The following is a 20,191-nucleotide window of genomic DNA, read 5'->3' on the forward strand; positions in this document are numbered from 1 at the left end:
GCGAAATAAGACAGTCCTTACTTCACACTGCAACACTTTTAACAATCTCATTTCCACGAATGACAAAATTATCATGTAGAAGAAATCATAAGTCACACACAAACAAAGAACACACCAAAGCCTAGAGTTTTCTTTGCTTTCAGAGTTTATTGTGTACATACACACTTCATAGGTTTTGGTTTTTTCTTTAAGGTCTGTACACTTCACAAGACAGTACAAACTAGCTACATCTGCTAGCAACACATCAGGACATTAACACAGCCCGTGATTTTTGCCCTAAAACAGGCAATTGTGCTACTCCAACTCTCTGAGAGAGACTTCTCCAGCTCATGTCACGTGGCCCAGGCACCTCCTCTTCTGCAACTTCCACTTCTGGAACTGGGCCCACAAGCCCAAGCTCTACCTTTACTTCTATTTCAGGTTTAGCCCAATGTGGACACTCAGGCTTCACTTTTTCATCTTCATATCTGCTTCAATGGCACAGCGGCGCCCCCTTGTTCCCCCATCCTAGATGACAGGCAGACAAAAAAAAAAAAGGGGGAGCATGAGTTGGTTATGAGTTGAGAGAGAAGGTGCAACAAGAATGCTGGGGATTTGGTTTCTTGGGAGAGAGGGGAGAGAATCAGCAGAAAAATCAAGGAAATAAGTGACATAAATCTGTCTTCCCACAGTGTGGGCTAAAAAGCACCTGATCGTAGTGTGTGAGAAGAAACGTAGGACAGAGGATCTTGCTCCTGCCCACCACAGAGGTCACTGGAGCTCTCCTGGGGTTCCCACAGAATGACTCCAAGTCATCCCACCCAGGCCCCAAATCATGTGCAAAGGAACAGGAAAAGTAAAAGAAGGGTGGGAGAGTCAGAGAGGGCAGTGGATAGTGAGATTCTTGGCTAACATACCTGTCCAGCTGTTGGTCCCTATAAGAAAGGCCTTTCCTGCAGACTGACCCTGGCACTAGTTCCCTAGCACCTCCTGAGTTGTTCTCCATGAGATCAGGACAATCAGAAGGCTTCTTTCCATCTGCTGCTCTCTCCCTGCAGCCCAGCTCCTTCCTCTTGTGCAATACTTTGCTGTCTTCAATAGATAAAAGATTCTATTAACCAGCCTGCAACAGCCAGCCAAGAGCTTGGGAATCCAGAGTCACCGTTGCTGACCAGTAAGAAAGAATGGAGATTACAGTGTCCTGTCTGTGGTACAGGCTAAAGCCTGTAGGCAAGAGGAGCTAGTAAACACTTTTGCTGGGCCAGACCATTTTTACATTTCTAATGTGCAAGGACACTAAAATTCTTAGAGCTCATGAACACAAGTTGCCTTTGAGGCAACTCTAAGTATAAAAAATACCACCCTTGCATTTATATAACATTTTACTTTTTTTTTTCAAGCCAGTTCCATAGATATTATCTCATTTTATCCTCACAACATCCCTGTGAGGTAGGCTGGACAGGTACCTCATTATATTACCTCTGTCACAAAGATGAGGAAAATAGGGCTTCAAGAAATAATCCAGGGAGTTTTAAGATCATATGGTTTTCTAGTATGATATCCTTCTATTACATCAATGACTGAGTGACTCTTAACAAACAAAGCAGAGTGAGAGGGTTGTTCAATACACGGAGGAAAAGAATAGAAGTCTTTAGGCTAGATTTACCAAACTTAACTCTAATTTCACCATCCACTACTGTATGTAGTGGTCATGTGACTGAGATCTTAAATTTTACTGAATGTTTGTGTATTGTACATTACTCTTGCAGGGGAAAGAAGAAAACCATGTGTTGAGTATCTGTGAGTATGAGGAACACTTTTTAAAAGCCAGCTAGCAGCTGCTGCTCTGAGTAATCTGTTTGTAAGGAAAAAACTGTCAAAAAGGTGGAGTCAAGAAATGAGGAGCAGGTGCATCCTAGATCCTTACCAATACCTCATTTCAGCTCAGTGAAGGCATGAACAGTCCCTACCCAGCCCACACACACACACACATGCAGAAAGACAGGAATGCAGAAGAGACAGTTTCTTATTCAATGACTAGAATAAACACAAGTTTAAGACACTGCCACAGTCTGCATGTTGGATTTCCCTCTGCCACCCACCCCCAGCAAGAGCTGAGAATCTTTGTGGCAACACCACCCCTTGCAGCCATTCAATACTTACAAAGAGAGAGAGAAGGAAGGCAGGAGAGCCCATGGGGACACTGTCCTGTTAGAGGACAAACAAACACTGATCAGGTTCCACGGAAACTCTCAGCTGCAAGCACCCCAAACCTCAGGACAGAGACACAAGCACCACACACACAAAGACAAAATTTTAAAACTCAAGAATAAGAGGAAAGAGATCCAAAAGCAATCGGGCCATTATGCCTCTGGAACAGGAACTGATGGTCCCCAAATGCTGCAAGCTAAGTAATTTCTCTCAAAGGAGATAATAATTCATTCACTCAGCTCACAATTTCTCCCATGTGACTGGGCCTTCCAGTCACAGAAGGTTTCTTCAATGTCTGGGTGGGAGCAAACAACTGCTATTTAAAAATCCTTATGTCTGTATACAACTGGAATGGAGAAGCCTGGCAGTACTAAGTAGTAACATAAGGTTCCTCGGATGCTTTGGACTTCTATCACTGGAACACTGGCACACAGGCTCTTCCTTGCTCTCCTCACCTTCTCTGAAGCATCCTGTTTACGGGTAGAATCTCTCCCTCGAAGACTTTTAGCACTGATCCCAGACTCAGATGTTTGCATAATCAACTGTGTGGCTAAGAATTGCTGTAAGTAGAACAAACAGAGTTGGTCCTAGAGGCCTGATCCATCAGGGGAAGAACGAAGACACATTAGGTTTTCTAAACAGGATTAGAGTATCCTTCTGCAAAAAGCATCCAGATACCTCTTGACCCATTAGAAGTTTAACACATTAGGTTTTCATTCTAGTTGGGCACGCTAAACTATCAGAAAATTCTTGGTGTTATAATATAGCATCAAAATCTCTATGCTCTAAGAATGAGAAAGATAATAAAACTAGATAAATCAAAGATCACTAAGCAATTTAAGTAATTTGGCAGACTCTGCAGAGACAGATAATATCCCTTTGAGTTCAGTATTCCAAAGGATGCCTGGTAACACGACTACAGGATAAAAGTAGGTTCCCTGTGATAAAAGGAAAGGAGATTTGTTGATTGTTTACCGTGTACATACTTAACGTCGTTTAAAAATATACATTCACCATTTTATAAATATTTTATTTTATTTTATTTTATTTATTTATTTTTTGTCTTTTTGCCATTTCTAGGGCCGCTCCCGCAGCATATGGAGGTTCCCAGGCTAGGGGTCTAATCAGAGCTGTAGCCTCCGGCCTACGCCAGAGCCACAGCAACGCAGGATCCAAGCCATGTCTGCGACCTACACCACAGCTCACGGCAACGCACTGAGCAAGGGCAGGGACCGAACCCGCAACCTCATGGTTCCTAGTCGGATTCGTTAACCACTGCGCCACGACGGGAACTCCCTAAAAATTTTATTTAAAAATTTCAGGAGACAAGACATTTGCCCAAGAATGGTAGCATATTCTCTCACAACTCTTTTACCAAACCAAGATGAGAAAACCAACATGAATATAGCAAGAACAAAATTTTATCTTCATATGCTCTGTTGGGTATTCCAAGTAAAAACCACAACACCCTTCCTATCATCAGTAAGAATCCTTTGCTTGAATATTTTCATTTCAAATCCTTAAAACGCTAAGGATCCTCAAAGTACCTGGATCTGCTCCAAGACATCTCGTTGCATTTCTACTGCCATGTGATAGACATCGTGGTCTGAGCTATTATACATCACAGCATTCTGGAACATCAGCATAATGTCACGCTGAAATTCGGCTGTGCTGCGGATCAGTCCATTTTCAATGTTTTTCTTAATAGTTGACAAATCCATGGGTCTAAAAAACACAACAAGGGAAAATGGGAGCAGAGAGGGGAGAAGGACTAAATTGGATCCCTGGATATATTACTACCACATACACTTCCTCATATATCTTCAGTCCAAGCTGCCAGGACCTAAACACTGCATTCTCACCCCAAAAATAAACACTTAACCAAAAACCAAATTTGCCCTGTATAATAAGCATTGAGAAAAAAAATAACAATAAGCATTGAGAAAGGTAATAAAGGGGCTTAATTCTTTTAAATTTGGTAATCTGGTCAATGAAATGATTAGTTTAGCACTTGGTTATCCTTACGTCAAAAACATGTACTTTACAGGTTCTTGTTTGTTTGTTTGTTTGCCAGGGCAAACACGCAGAAGTTCCTGGGCTAGAGATCAAACCCAAACCACAGCAGCAATCCAAGCTGCTGAAGTGACAACACCAGATCCTTAACCCCTGCACTACAGGAGAACTCCAAAAACATGCGCTTTCGATTTTCTGTCTAAAGCAAAAATCCACTAATACCAGACAATTTACAATCCAAGCCAGTCAGCATACTGAATGGATCATGACTTACCTCTGTACAATGCTGTGGTAGCCAGGTGCGATGTCATCTGTGACAGGCTGCAGGAAGACATTGGCATACCTGTCCAAAAAGAATATGGTACAATTACTGACTTAGCTTTCAGAAGTACAGGTGAGGGAACTTGATCTAAAGAGCTGAAGACTGTTTAGGAGTCAAGGCCTTCAATCCTGTTTAAGCCTACTCAGACTTTTTTCTAGTTACCAACAATGAGGAGGAGCAGGAGAAAATACTCCTACTAATTGGGAAACCCTACTTACCTATGATTAGCTGCAGCTCTCCATACAAGCATGATAGCTTTCTTCCAGATTTTCTGTGCCTGAATAGCTTCCTGATCCTCACTACAGACAGAGCTGGAGAAATAAAAAGAATGAAAAAAAGGGGAGTCCCACTTGTCATAAGTAAAAAAGAAAAAAAAAAATCCTAATTATTTCTTAACTATTTGTTCCAGGGCAAGAAAGGGAAGATGAAAAAGTAAGACTAAAGAAAAGAGCCTCGCCTGCTTCTCACCTTTACTACCTTGACCTCAAACAGAAAATTACAGATACTCACAACTGTGAAGAAGCAGGGCTGCTGGGGATGGAGTCTGCCAGTGTGTGGGACTGCAGCGTAGCATTGTGTATGCTAAAGCCATCGTCACTCTCACTCACAGGAGGTTCATTATCCATTTCTGACAAATAGCCTTCTCCTTGATCTTCTTCCTTAGGCTCCTCTAGGCTGGCCGCTTCACTGACTCCGTCTTCCTCCTCATCCTCACCTGGGGCATCCTTAGACACAGTGTGCTCCAGTCAGCAAGTAGAAAGGAGAACAAAGCTATCCAGCAAAGCATCATTAAACATAATCTGTCTTTTGGGTTAGATAAGTTCTAGAAAATGGCCTCAAACTGTTTCCTGACTGAGCCCTCTATCACTTATACTATCATCTATCTACAGACACTGACTGACCAAGTAATTTAGAACCTGGACAAAGAATAAGACCCAGGATCTTTTTAAAAGGAAGAAAAAAAAAAGCTACTTACTTAAGACTAAGCTAAGAGGCGTTCCTTCTTTCCCCTTGCTCTTGAGAGGAACTCTGACCCTGGGTACAAAGTTATCAAAAATAGTTTTTATTTTGTGTCTCATCTGATGGAGCAAGCTCACATCGCATTACTTTAAGTCTGTTTGTTATTACTACCGCTTTAGTAATTCTAAAAAGAAAACTTTGGATGACTTTCTCTGGATGGTACAATTAATAATCTGATTTTTTTATATGCTCTCCCTCGCTCTGGTATCCCTACTGACTCCAAATCACCCTGGATGTATCAAAGCTTCTTCGTGCACTATATGTGAAGAAAGGTCTGAGTGACGTTCACAAGTTCTTTCAGATGGGAAGCACATGTTGCCATGCCACTCCCACTAGGCCTGACTAGCACTGCAGCTTTTCTCCATGCAACTCCTTAACCAGTCTCATCTCAGAGAATAAAGATGTGAGTTCACTGAAATTCATTAAAAAGGTATTGCTATATAGGAAAATCTAGTACACAGCAAGAGGAATAAAGAAAAGTCTGAAATACCTTTATCTGGCTTCCAAAAATAGTCCCTGATTCTTCTTTCAATGAGTCTGCAGAGGAGAGAAAGACTACCTGAAGATTTTTCCACCTTAGCCTTCCCCTTCCTATGGACAATAATCCCCTGCAGCTCTCCTTTCCATGCTGACCTATTCTACCTCCTCTGCTTGCCCACAACCCACAATCCCTTAGAAGCCAGAGCAAGTGATTTAAAGTTACAGAGTACAGATTTCCTGGCTTTAATATTTACCTGACATTTCAAACTTGTGCTGAGTCTCTGACTCTAAAGGATCTTCAATGGGATTTGATCCATGTGATGGAGACAACATGCTTTCGGGGGATGCCTGAAGACCAAAAAGAACAAAAACCCTAAGTACTGGTAAATCACTACAGTTTACACTTTATTCTTCAATGTTAGTGAGACTATAAAAGAAAGTCTAAGTCCTACCCAGTAATACAATTCTAATGGCTACCTTAATAGGAAAAGGGTATTTATATAAAGCACCGATTACATCTTTGGGCTTTGGACACATCAACATGTCAGTCACCAAGCATGGAACAGGAAAACCAAAGGCCTAAACTGTCACTTCTTACCTAAGGTATAACCCTCCATCCTCCCAGGCCCTGATCTTAAATACCTCTGTCTTCACCGTTCTAAGTGAAGTCTCATCGCCTTTCCTACTGGAAACATCTGCTTCAGTAATCTCTCCAGTTGTAGTACTTCTGGGTTCCTCATTTAAGTCCTGACTCCTGAGTTCTGGTGGCTCCATACTTGGGGGTGGAACAACCCCAGCTACTATTTCAGGTCCTGAAATGCCTTGCTCTGGTTCTGTAGGTTCCATTTTGATTTCAACACTCGGCTCCCTGAGGTCCACCAGTTCATGGATTCCTTTGCTTTCCGTCTCTTCAAAGTCCAGCCTCTCTTGCTTGACTGTCATCTCTGGTGCAGGGAGAGGTACTGTCTTGTCCCTTTCCTGCTGGATGGGGTGCTCCCAAGGGCCAGGCAGGGACTGGGGATCATCATTCTCTTCACAGAATGACAATGCTGCTTCCACTGCTGCCACATCCAGCACTTCAGGATGATCATCTACCTGTCCAATAATACATACACTGTTGAAGTCACAGGAAGAAGCCCAAGTCCCTCAGCACCAAATGAGATGGCCTGAATCTGCAGCAACTCTCTCCATCTTTTCCATGTAGTAAAAGCAACCAATGGACAGGAATATCTGTCCAGTGCAAATCAGTAACACAGGGATGGCTGGGGAAGAGGACTAGCATGTCAGCACCAAAGGGCTCTGGGACTACAGAGATGGAGAATGGCAGAAGCAGGAGAGTTGTTTATGTAATTCTTACCGCAAAGGGCAAGGAAAGTCTGAGGAGAGAAGCCTATGTAGGACCCATGAGACATTCTTTAAGGCTCTGCTGAATAGTTACCTTGTCCTCAATGATGGCAATGATGTCCCCAACAGTCTCAAAGTCCAGCTCTTCACCTGTATAAGACACAGCAATATCCATCTTCTCAGCCAGATCTAAATCTTCCTTCCCATCGATGCTAGGGGCCTTTGATCCTCCAGGTGCCTCTGCTACCCCTGACCGGAAACACTCTTCTTTAATAGAATTGATGATCATGGAGATTTCACTACTATCCATGGAAACAGTCACAGTATGTGGATCCCCTACAGTCTCCATGGGAACACAGGTGTCAGGCTGACTCACTGAATAACAGAAAAAGAAAAGCATCTCAGAAGCTTATTTGGTAACAACTGCCCACCTGGAGATCAAATCAAAGCTGTAGACAGATGTCAAGACCCATACACTTTAGCTCAGTAAAAGTTATCTCACATGGGCCTATGTTTTCTTCTCCCCATTTTATACAGAAAGATGAGAACACCTTCTCAAGCCCATTCATGTGAGGACGTTTAGCCTTTCCCCCTCATCACATAAAATGTCCAACCACCTCTTCTTGCATCCTATTTTCCTAAGGATAAGAATGACATATGTCCATGGAGAAAAGAATTGAAGTATCTGAATTAGAGCTGATGCTCTTGGTCACCTTTCTCTAACTGAAGCTCAAAATGAAATTTTCGATCTAGTGACTGCTCAGAAAGTAGGTCAGAGACGCACCTGGAGCTACACTCTCAGGAGTAGCAACAGCAGGAGCAGAGGATGGTGCTGGCAGTGCAGGCATCATAACAATGGTAGCTTGGGACACAGACTCTACAGGAGGCGGCACAAGTTTAACTGGAGGTTCACTGGCAACAGTAGTGAAGGAAGCAAGAGGTGTGGTGAACTGTGTAGGACCAGCTTCTAAAAGCCTAGAAAGAGTGGGAGCACCTAACAAAGAGATACACAAAATGAAGTAAGAAGAAAGCACAAAAATAAGAAGTAAACAATAACCACTTTAAGCCTCAACCACGGAGTTCCCATTGTGGTTCAGCGGGTTATGAACCCAACTAGTATCCGTGAGGATGCAGGTTTAATCCCTGGCCTTACTCAGTGGGTTAGGGATCCAGCGTTGCTGGATCTATGAGTTATGGTATAGGCTGCAGACACAGCTCGGATCTGGCGTGGCTGTGGTATAGGCTGGCAGCTGCAGCTCTGATTCGACCCCTAGCCTGGGAACTTCCATATGCTGCAGGTACAGCCTTAAAAACCAAAAAAAAAAGACTCAACCAAGAAAATTTTTAGTCTCAAAGGATGAAAGCAACTCCTCTGATGAATAGCTCATTATCTATCCTCACTTTTTCAAACCTTACTTAGTATCTTCTGCCAAGTCAGGAATGATTCAAAGCACTAGAACACAGAACTCATATGAAAACTTAATGGTAATTAAAAGTAAAAAAAAAAAAATGGTATGAATAAATCTATCACTCCTACTGAAGTTAAGTATACTACAAGCCACGTGAATTCAACAAAATTCAAATACCAAAATCTAATGTGGTTTTTTGGGTTTGCTTTTTGTTTGGGCCTCATCTGTGACACATGGAAGTTCCTGGGCCAGGGATCAAACCAGTGCCACAGCAGTGACTCAAGCCACTGCAGTGACAGCACTAGATTCTTAACCCACTGAGCCATGAGGAGACTACCAATGTTTAGTTACTTGGAAAAACTTTTTTTTTGCTTTATGTTTTCTACCTCATTTAATTCTCATTACCTCCTTGTGAAATATACACATTATAGTTGTTAAAAGAGGAAAACTGAGGATCATGAGTTACCTATCCAAGCCACAAAACTAGTAGCGGGCCTAAGACTCAAGTCTAGTTTTCTAGCTCCAAATCTTATCCCCCTATGCTATAGTCTCAGGTATCTCTAACACCCTTCTGTGATTTTGCAGCTTCACTATTATTTATTGTCTCTTTTTAGGGCTACACCGGCAGCCTATGGAGGTTCACAGGCTAGGGGTTGAATCAGAGCTGAAGCTGCTGGCCTACACCAGTCACAGCAACACCAGATCCGAGCCACATCTGCGACCTACACCACAACTCACGGCAATGCCGGATCCTTAATCCACTGAATCGAGGTCAGGGATCGAACCCATGTCCTCTTGGATGCTAGCTGGGTACGTTAATCGCTGAGCCACGACGGGAACTCCTGCAGCTTCACTGCTAACTTCACTATTCCTCTCATCATTATCTATGCTGTGGTCATCCAGAATGACAGAATTTTAAAGGTGGAACGGATTTACGATCTCAAGCACCATGTGGTTTAACAGTTTGCAAAATAGCTCCAAGGTTGGGCTTTAAATCTAGGATTCACAGTTGCCTGGTAACAAAGGCTAGAAACCAAGGACAGTCAAAGCCAAGACCAACATCTCTGAAATAAAAGTAGATAATGGAAAAGTAGTGACTTACCTGAGGCAGCAGTGGAGGCTGCAACAGTGTTGGGTGTTTGCTGCATCTCCCCACCATGAATCATGGGAAGGACCCCGCCTACCTCCAAGAGAACACCTGTATTGTTCAGGTGTCCAGAAGTTACAGCCATTTCACTCTCATTGACCTACCAGGGAAGAATAGAGGTGAAGGCTACACTCAAGCTTTCCTCTATTACCACTTCCCAAAAAAGCTCCAGCAGTTGACCAAACTTCATGAAACTAAAAGTTAATAGCCAAAGAAAATAATTGCAGACCCAAGGGAAAGTCTCATTTTCAAAACTTATTCGACAAGAGAAGAGAACCAAAATAATTATGGTTTTAGATATCTTAGGACCCGAGGTTACTACCAACTATTTTATTTTGTTTTGCTTCAAATTAACATTTAACTAGGAGATCTCTTCCTCTTTTGAACTTTTTTTTTCCATGTTATATTTTAGGTCACAGGCACTCCCTTCCAAAGTACTAAATCACCACAGCTCTCAAACACCCACAGAAGTCTCCATACCAGTCTGGGGCTAGTAGGCAGGAGGCTGCCCTTCTTCAAGAGCTCTGACAGCAGAGGGGAGGGGGGTGGAGTTGCTTTCTGTCCAAGCATCTTTTTCTGGGGTGAATCATCTGTTACTGGGGTCATGGGGGCTTCTAAGGGTGCAGAGCCTGGAGGAAGGGTGTCAGGAATTCCAGGAAACGAGGTGACTGGGGTACTCGGCAAAGTCCCGGGGGTTACCTAAGAGACAACAGAGAACCTTTATCTGACTTCTCAAACTGAGGAAGGTTCCCTACTAATCTGGATGGGTTAGTGTGTCTAACTATTACTTTATTAGTTCTGAGTGGAATTTCCCAGAAACCCTGTACCCATCCTACTCTTAACCAAACCTTTCATCCCCATAATTTTTTTCTCTTCCACCCACTCAAACCCACGACTCAGCTATTCCACCCAACTTGCCTTATACAAACTCCTTACCCACTACCAATACTATATTTATAAAGAAGTCACCCTACATTTAACCAGGAATTTCACAAGACCAGTACACTTAAAAACAATTCCTTAATATATTTTTTTACCTATCTCTAAAAATGTCAAAAACCTCAATGTTTTTAGATCCATTTTTATCTTTGAGCCTAGAACATGGTAAATTGAGTCCTTAGCATTCAGGTCAAGAGAGGAAACTGCCTCTAAGCCAAAAGTGGTTTCCTCATCACTCATCTCTCTGCTGACTTACTGCCCCTTTGCTGATCAACTCCTACGGATGGAAGTATACTTACCCCCGAGGTAGCCTCTTCCATGGTGGTTGCAGTCAAGTCCCCAAGTGGATAATCACCTCCTGGGGAGGCAGAATCTATGGGAGAGCGGACCATCACAGTAGGTAACCTCCGAGGGGGTGTTTTTACAGCTTGACGGGCTAGAACATAAAGAAGAAAAATTTCTGAGTCTTAAAGATTAAACAAATAAAACTAGATTCCATTCTGCTATTATAAAATAAAGGACAAACAGGAAAACCACATTACTAAAGCAGCATTGTGAATTTGGGAATTAGAAAGTTTTCTTGGAGTTCCCGTCGTGGCGCAGTGGTTAACGAATCCGACTAGGAAGCATGAGGGTGCGGGTTCAGTCCCTGCCCTTGCTCAGTGGGTTAAGGATCCGGCGTTGCCGTGAGCCGTGGTGTAGGTCGCAGACGCGGCTCGGATCCCACGTTGCTGTGGCTCTGGCGTAGGCTGGCGGCTACAGCTCTGATTAGACCCCTAGCCTGGGAACCTCCATATGCCGAGGGAGCGGCCCAAAGAAATAGCAAAAAGACAAAAAAAAAAAAAAAGAAAGTTTTCTTTTCAACTTCTTAGCCTAATTTTTTCCGTGAGCAATTCTCACCCTAAGCAAATTTGTTTAACCCAAAGGTCCTTGGAGCAGGAAAGGTTTAAACACCCCTCAGTATCTTCGACAACTTAAGATTCTGCTTTTAACAAGAGGGAAGAACCTCACTGGCGGAGAGCATGTATCCCCAGAGTTACAAATGCTTAAGTTCCTCCCTTTAACCAATGACTGAACTACTATCAATCTTCGTACAGGCTTTACCTTCTAAAACCTTGATTATGTTCAATATCTTACTATCAGGCCTTCGTATCCTAAAAGAATACAGGTCTAGTGAGATCTGGGCAGAGGTCATTTTTTAAGAGTTTCTTCCTGGACATAAAGGGACTCTTCTATTCCAGTAAAAGAGAGGATGACACACACAGAAAAGTGTACAAGTAAACTGAAATTAGTGGATTCTGTGTTAACAAAGTCTCCAACTATCATCAGCATGCTGTACTATACAGACAAACTGCTAAAAAGACTCACAAGGTTCAGCTTACCCTGATATGCTGCATCTGTAGCCTTCCTCTTAACTTCAGCTTCCTCTTCCTCCAACTTCTTTTTCCTAAAGACAAAATTAAGGGTTAGTTCCTAGGTGGCTGTAGCTCCTCCAGAGTTGACAGTGCCCTCATGAGGAAATTTTCTGCCAGGCTAGCATTTTCAGAAGAAAAACTCTAAAGAAAAATCTTTATCAGCAAAATAGGGGATTTTGAATCTGCTGCCTAACTACCAGTTCTTCACCCAGGCAAACTAGATCCACTTTTAAGTTAGAACTATGTTTTCACATTGAAATGTTCTATTATGTTACCTTCTAGGACTCACTACCCCCTCCCCCACCCCAGCTACCAGGGCAGCCTCCCCCTTCGAGAATCTCTCAAGTCTAAAGGGATGGCAGGTGTAGGAAATTAGCTAGATTACTTAAATAAAGAGGGTGAAAAGAGAAAAAGGAGTATTGACAGAATAATATAACCCACATTGCAATGTCATTGCAAAGCTCATCCAGTCTGCTGTCCATGTGCCCAGCTTGAATTAGTTCTGCATCTCTTTTCAGCCGTCTGTAGGAAAAGGGTAGATAGACTGGGTTTTTTAATCTATTTAAAAAATTCTGACTAGTATTAAGTCAGCCTCATTTGTCTCAACCATTTTACATTCTCTCTGATAAGTACCTATATTTTTCTTGGGTTTCCTTTATCACTTTCTTGAGTTCCTCAACTCGTTCAGCAGTCAGTTTCCGAACAATGACATCTTCAACAGTTTCTACTACTTCTCCCTTTTCACCCCGTTTCCGTCTATAGAAAAAATTAAAACACACACACACACACACACAAAACAGACACATACTTGAATAAGAGAACATCTGTGTTCCTACTCCCACCTGCTTTCTATGAGCCTCCACCACCTAACCAGAGATAATTTTTACTATACTTTTTTTTTTTCTTTCTTTCTATAGCCACACCTGTGGCCTATCAAAGTTTCTGGGCTAGGGGTCGAATCAGAGCTACAGTGCTGGCATACACCATAGCCACAGCAACGCTGGGATCTGAGCTATGTGTGCAACCTATAGTAGCATTCAGCAACACCAGATCCTTAACCCACCGAGGGAGGCCAGGGATTGAACCAGCATCCTCACAGACACTATGTTGGGTTCTTAACCTGCTGAGCCACAAACAGGAATTCCTACTATACGTTAATGGCCGTGCCTGCAGCATATGGAAGTTCCCAGGCCAGGGATTGAATCTGAGCCATAGCTGAGGCAATGCTGGATCCTTAACCCAGTGTGCCAATCTGGAGATCAAACCTGTGCCTCCACATCAACCTGAGCCACTACAGTTGGATTCCTAATCCACTGTGCCACTGCTGGAATTCTAATTTCTACTATACTTTTATCACCAAGCTATATAAATAGATTAAAAAAAAAACAGGCTGGATTTCCAGCACAGAAGGTTAAGGATCCAGTGTTGTCACTGCATCAAGGCGGGTCGCTGCTGCAGCTCAGGTTTGATATTTGGCCAGGGCACTTTCACATGTTGAGGGCACAGCCAAAAATACAAACAAAACTCATCAGACTTCCAAAGCAAATACTCTCCACTAAAGAGATCTGTCAAGTGCCTGGTTTTATACTCACTTTGGGGTCTCAGTGGTCTCTAGAAGCTCTGAGTACTGGGAAGCACAATGCTATGGAAAAAAGTGAAAATATGAGCAAGCCTAAATAGGAATGACCTTTCAAAGTTTCAACACATCAGACTTAGGTTTAGAGAGGGGAGCTATAGTTAAGACGTGAGTAGTTCCTCCGAGAACAAATTACCTATGACTAGTTTCTAGGACAGCAATCAAATTAGTACAAAATAATCAAAACCATAACTCAGAAAAGGAAGTCTCTTGGCCTGAAGTTTGTCTATTTTGGGAAAGACAAGCTAAGAGCCAATATTTATAGCTAACACCTACTGAGTAGTTACCATATGCAAGGCACTTTGCTAAATGCTTTCTAGGTATTACCTCGACTAAATCTTTACAGCAATCCCGAAGCAACGTTTATCTCTATTTTACAAATCACAAAACTGAGGACCATGTTCAAAGTTTTCAAGTGGAGTAATATTAAATTCACATCTGTTTAACTTCCAGCTTGGGCTTTTAACCATTATGATACATAATATCTGTAATGAGAGCATACATGGGTGGATTGACAAATATAGGAAAAAAGAGTCGCCTCAATTCTTCTTCTTCATGACCCAAAAGCATTGTGATTAAAAGGGCAGATCTGGAAGGGAACCCACTTCACATCTCACAACTGCTCTAAAAGAACAGTGGGAACTTGGGAACTTACTTTTTGAGAGAACCAGTCTGGAGGGCGGCCAGGCTCTGCAAAAGGCTTGATTGCTCTGCTAACTGATACCCTACAAAATGAGAAAAGCCTTATCACATACCAAACTGAAAAAAAAAAGAAGGTATGCTGAGAGCTCAAGGTTTAGAGCACAAACTTTGGAGTAAAAAAACAGCCATTGGGGAAGTATTCTAGAATATGTGACTATAGAAAATGACACAGTTACTGAAAAGTCATTTTAGAGGAAAAGCACCATTGTAAACAGTTTTCCTAGGTGATGCATTTCTTCAGTGAAGTGAAGGTACCTAGTAAAGTATCATTTCTGTTCATTTGGCAAAGTATTTTTATGTTGATTTTGGTTCTTTTAGAAAACACCTGCCATTTGGAAAGCAATTTGTAAAATATTCTAGATACACAAAAAAGTTATCTTTTGATCTACTAATTCTTAAGAATGTAACATAAGGAAACCATTTTTTAAAAAGAAGCAAGCACCAGGAAGAAAGTATCGTGTAGATTTGATCTGACTGATGAACAGTGAAGTTTCTCCTAAATGCCTGCAAGAGGATGTTTAACTTTTGGCACTTCATCTTTAGGAAAATATTTAACAGCCCATAAAAATAACTATGAAATATATGTGGTGATATGGAATATATTTATAACATAATGGTAACTGAAAAAAGGCGATTTTTTTTTTTTTTTGCTATGATGCACAAAAAAGTTACAGATAAAAAGACAGAAAAGGAGTTCCTGTTGTGGCTCAGTGTAAAACCAATCTGACTAGCATCCATGAGGACGCAGGTTCAATCCCTGGCCTTGCTCAAGGGTTAAGGATCCGGCGTTGCCATGAGCTGTGGTGTAGGTCACAGACGTGGCTCGGATCCCGTGTTGCTGTGGCTCTGGTGTAGGCCAGCAGCTACAGCTCCGATTAGACCCCTGGACTGGGAACCTTCATGTGCCACAGGTGCGGCCCTAAAAAAAGACCAAAAAAAAAAGGAGCAAAAATGAAAATAGTTGGATTGAAATGGCTTGCAGAAAGAGTGTGAAGGGGCTTCAACTGTGTCTATGTTTATTTCTTTAAAAAGAGCTGAAGGAAACATAACTAAATATTAAGATCTGTTAAATCCAGGTACATAGGTACTCTACATTATTTTCCCCACTTCTCTATGTGGCTGAAATATTTCACAACTTTAAAGAGAGTTTTCAGTTTTGTTTGGGGATAATGGTTTCACAGAGTACTTTTATAAAAAGTTTACTTTAACATTGTTATATGAATAGTTATCAGCAAAAAGTAAAGTTTGATCCATAATTTACACCTTTCTTTATACCAAGATAAGCCCCCAAAGCAATCAAAGATGCATATATTTTAAAGAATTTAACCACAAAAGTACAGAGGAAATCAAAGTAGAATTATTTTATAACCTCAGACTAGGAAAGAACTTTCTAATTATGTTACAAAATCCAGGAACTGTAAAAGAAAATTATTAATAAAAAACTACATTTTTGGAGTTCCTGCTGTGGTGTAATAGGACTGGTGACATCTCTGGAGCCCCGGGATGCAGGTTTGATCCCTGGCCAGGCACAGCGGGTTAAGGATCCAGTGTTGGCACAGCTGCAGCGTAGGACCCAACTGCAGCTCGGATCTGATCCCTGGCCCAGGAACTCCATATGTTGCTGGACAGTCAAAAAAAGAAAAAGGAAAAAAAAAAAAAACCCAGAACTACATATTGAAAGTCTTAATGTAAAAAGCAAAATCAAAGAGCATGCTGGGTTTTTGGTTTGTTTGTTTGTTTGTTTTTTGTCTTTTTGCCATTTCTTGGGCCGCTCCCGCAGCATCTGGAGGTTCCCAGGCTAGGGGTCTAATCGGAGCTGTAGCCATCGGCCTACACCAGAGCCACAGCAACACGGGATCCGAGCCACGTCTGTGACCTACACCACAGCTCACGGCAACGCCGGATCGTTAACCCACTGAGCAAGGGCAGGGATCGAACCCGCAACCTCATGGTTCCTAGTCGGATTCGTTAACCACTGCGCCATGACGGGAACTCTGGGTTTTTGGCTTTTTTTTTAATGCACCTCAAAATGCAGACAAATGGTTAATCTCCCTAATATAAAAGGAGCCACTTCTCTGCGCTCCCCAGCCCCACCCTGGCCAAATTAAAAAGAAAGACTAATACTCTAATAGAAAAATGGGAAAAAGCAGTTTACAGAAAAGAAAATATAAGCGGTTCTTTCACACAAGGAGATATTTAACTCGCTCATCATAGGATAAATGCAAATAAAAGATATGAGAACTATTTCTCATCTTTTATACTGTCAAAGATCAAACATGTAACATGAACCAGAGAATAGAAAAACAAGTCTTTTAAAATATTATCAAAGGGAGTATAAATGGAAATAATCTCTGAGGAGGGTAATTTGAAATACTTAGCAAATTTTATAAACTCATATATTCTTTGACTCAGTATTTTGTATCATGAGTTTATCTTAGATAAAATTCTTGTGTGTGTGTGTTGTTTTTTACTTCTTTTGGCTGCAACCATGGCATATAGAAGTTCCCAGGCCAGGGATCAAACTCATGCCATAGCAGTAACAACACCGGATCCTCAATCCACTGAGCCACCAGGGAATTCCCACTCGTTTTTTTTTTTCTTTCTGTTGCTCCTTCCTCGCCGGCACATAGAGGTTCCCAGGCTAGGGGTTCAATGAGAGCTACAGCTGCTGGTCTACACCACAGCCACAGCAACATGGGATCTGAGCCGCGTCTGCAACCTACATCACAGCTCACAGCAACACTGGATCCTTAACCCACTGAGCAAGGCCAGGGATCGAACCTGCATCTTCATGATACTAGTCAGGTTCCTTACTGCTGAGCCACAATGAGAACTCCAGGAATCTAAACATTTTAATCAGTGGCATGTGCTGACAGTGAGAGCTGAAGCTGAGAACCCACTCCTTCCCTGCTGGTCACTGCCCTGAGCTTGGGTACATTTGGGTCAGGCACACCTTGATGGTCTCATCTGAGTTATCTTAACTCTTTCCCTGCCAACTAGTCCTATGGCAGGTTCTAAACTTGCTAAGCCACAATGGGAACTCCCTATGTTTGACCTAAGTGCTCTTATACTATTTTTCTAACAGAAATATAAAAAATATACAAATTGCATTCTATTTCAATCTAGTTTACCTGATATTTTGTGTAAAAATTCATTCAGTTTATATTTGAATTGAGTTATATTTAATGTCAAGCTGAGATTTATCAAATAGCATGTTTCATTTTGTCATAGGGTTTACTGGCTCAAGAACAGCTGCTACCTGGAATATCCTGGATTTATCTTTGAAAGGCTATTTGAAGAATACATAAAATTGTGGAAGTGCCAACTGTGACAAGTGATGATGCTTTCGTAAACTCATTTGAATGGTTACAGAAGTAGAGATATACCATACAAACTCCTATTTGTATCTTAAGTAATTAGAATGCTTAAGACAATTAAAAGGTTTCCTGGGGAGTTCCCTTCATGGCTCAGTATTTAAAGAACCCAACTAGGATTCATGAGGATGCAGTTTGATCCCTGGCTTCACTCAGTGGGTAAAGGATCTGGCATTGCCGTGAGCTATGGCGTAGGCCGCAAATGTGGCTCGTATCCCACGTTGCTGTGGCTGTCCTGATTCAAGCCCTAGCCTGGGAACCTCCATATGCTGAGGGTACTGTCCTAAAAAGACCAAAAAAAAAAAAAAAAAAAAAACCAAAAAAAAGAGAGAGAGAGAAGAGTTTGTTCCGGTTTCAAAAAAGACTGGACGCAGACAGTCCCACTTTCTGGAACTTAAATGCTGAATGCCAAGACAATTCAATAGGAAAAGAATAGTCTTTTCAACAAATACTAGGTCCTAGGACAGTTGCATGCAAGCGACCCTGCCTTATAACCTCATAAAAATTATCTCAAAATGGATCAAAGATTTGAATGTGGAGAGTTAAAAGCTCTTAGAAGAAAACATAGAAGTAAATGGTTGTTAGCTGTGACACCAAAAACACTAGCCACAGAATAAAAAATAGACAAACTGGACATACCAAAACCAAAAACTTCTGTGCTGTAAGCAATACCAAGAGATAACAACAATACCAAAGAAAGTGGAAAGACAACACACAAAATAGGAGAAGTATTTGCAAATCATGTATCTGACAAGGGATTTGTGTCCAGAATAAATTAAAAATTCTTATAACTCAATAATAAAATGAAAAATAATCCAAAGGATCTGAGCAGACAATTACTCCAAAAGGCACACAAATAGACAATAAAAACATGAATAGATGCTTAGCACTCAACAACACTGGTCATCAGAAAATGTTTTCCAACAACATTGGTCATCAGAAAAATGCAAATCAAACCCGCAATGAAATATCATTTTATGCCCACTAGTATAGCTATAACCAAAAAGACAACGCTCAACAGTTTCCAATACCCAAAAAAGCTGACAACCTAGATACCTTACCAATTTTGATCTCCACTCCTCATGACTGAAGACGCTAAACACAGCTTCTCTCGGATGGACCATGGCTCTGTAGGGCCAGTACTCAGCAGCTTATGTTCTGAAAGTAGAGAAGACTTATAGAAAACCACTGAGACACTAGTTCTAAGCCTCAAAGAGAAGACTAAAAGCCTAAACATCCCAACCTATAAGGACAACGTGAGCTACTATCACCAAATCTTGATTCTTCACCTTTCTAGTAAATAACCTAACTAAAACAGTGTGCCTATGGTATTTGAAGAAATAAAATGTTTTGCCTTCAAATGCCATGGGCACAATGCTTTAGTTAAAAAAAAAAAAAGTAATGTCAGATTAAGATAGGGCAGCTCCCCGAAAGACTCAATTTTAAAAAACGCTTTATTCCACTTTGGACCTAAGGGCTTATTTCCCAGGATTCCGAGCGGCCACCTCCCCTCCGTCCCGCCTCCTTCTTAGCATAAAGTTGTTTACTTCTTTCAGTAACACCCCTCCCCTTTCCCCTGGCCGGGCCTAAAAGCCGTATTCAGTCCGTGAAACAGAGATAAATGACTGAGATGCCCGAAATGTGATTTCCCCAGTGGCAGAAAAAGCTCGCGGTTAAAACTCCCCATTTCTCTGTGAGTAGTGGCCTCATAAACGTTCGTCAGAAACTGAATGACTCTTTGGGATGCCGGCCATTCCTTAAGGCGCACAACGTCTCGGTCCGTCTGTAGGGCACCTTTTCAGCTCACCCCGCAGAGCTCCCCAACATACAAAGATTTCGCTGAGCTGCTTATCTCAAACCTCGGCGGCCTTACTGAGAAGACTACACTTCTAGGCCCCCGGCCGTTGGGCTTCACTACACCGTCGAGTTCAAGTCTCTTGCCCTCCCTGGGCTCTCAGGCAAATCACTGCTCCTGCTCTCCATGCCGTTGCCTGGCCTCGGCTCTACAAAGACTTACCACACAAAGGCGGTGCAAATACTTACTGCCCGTTCCTGCCGCCATTTTGCCTCGGAAGTCTCCAACTCCGGAGGGAAGAGCGTCAGCGTCCGCTACGCCTTAAAAAAAGAAAGTATAAAAAAAAGAACTCTGGGAAATAGAGTCCCGGTGTTTGGTTGTGGTGCTTCCTGGGAAATGTAGTCC

General features: G+C 42.0%; 1 protein-coding gene across 4 annotated transcripts; it reads right to left on the minus strand.

Annotated features, from left to right (window-relative positions):
• Nucleotides 1-127: 127 nt before the first annotated feature.
• BRD8 (bromodomain containing 8) lies at nt 128-20,166 on the minus strand. 4 transcript variants are annotated; one of them, XM_047778712.1, is made up of 22 exons: nt 20,035-20,166; nt 19,053-19,149; nt 14,571-14,640; nt 13,872-13,921; nt 12,913-13,035; nt 12,721-12,801; nt 12,247-12,311; nt 11,164-11,300; nt 10,406-10,624; nt 9,881-10,025; nt 8,154-8,363; nt 7,464-7,744; nt 6,668-7,120; nt 6,280-6,373; nt 6,036-6,082; nt 5,036-5,250; nt 4,744-4,836; nt 4,478-4,546; nt 3,738-3,915; nt 2,646-2,750; nt 2,143-2,187; nt 128-507 (listed from the first exon to the last, which is right to left on the minus strand). In XM_047778712.1, the coding sequence occupies exons 1-22, from the start codon at nt 20,051-20,053 to the stop codon at nt 448-450; spliced, it is 2,856 nt and encodes a 951-aa protein (XP_047634668.1). In that variant the 5' UTR covers nt 20,054-20,166; the 3' UTR covers nt 128-447. The 4 variants fall into 4 exon arrangements, with proteins under 4 accessions (XP_047634668.1, XP_047634671.1, XP_047634669.1 ...); XM_047778715.1 differs by lacking the exon at nt 10,406-10,624; XM_047778713.1 differs by lacking the exon at nt 2,143-2,187.
• Nucleotides 20,167-20,191: the final 25 nt, after the last annotated feature.

Source organism: Phacochoerus africanus, chromosome 4 (genome assembly GCF_016906955.1).
Source record: "Phacochoerus africanus isolate WHEZ1 chromosome 4, ROS_Pafr_v1, whole genome shotgun sequence".
Classification (NCBI taxonomy): domain Eukaryota; kingdom Metazoa; phylum Chordata; class Mammalia; order Artiodactyla; family Suidae; genus Phacochoerus; species Phacochoerus africanus.

Coding starts and splice junctions, on each gene's coding strand:
- BRD8 (XM_047778712.1), bottom strand. Junction 5,251..6,035: donor TTTTTGGAAGCCAGATAAAG/GTATTTCAGACT, acceptor ACTGTGTCTAAG/GATGCCCCAGGTGAGGATGA. Junction 508..2,142: donor CCTTCCTTCTCTCTCTCTTT/GTAAGTATTGAA, acceptor CCTGTCATCTAG/GATGGGGGAACAAGGGGGCG.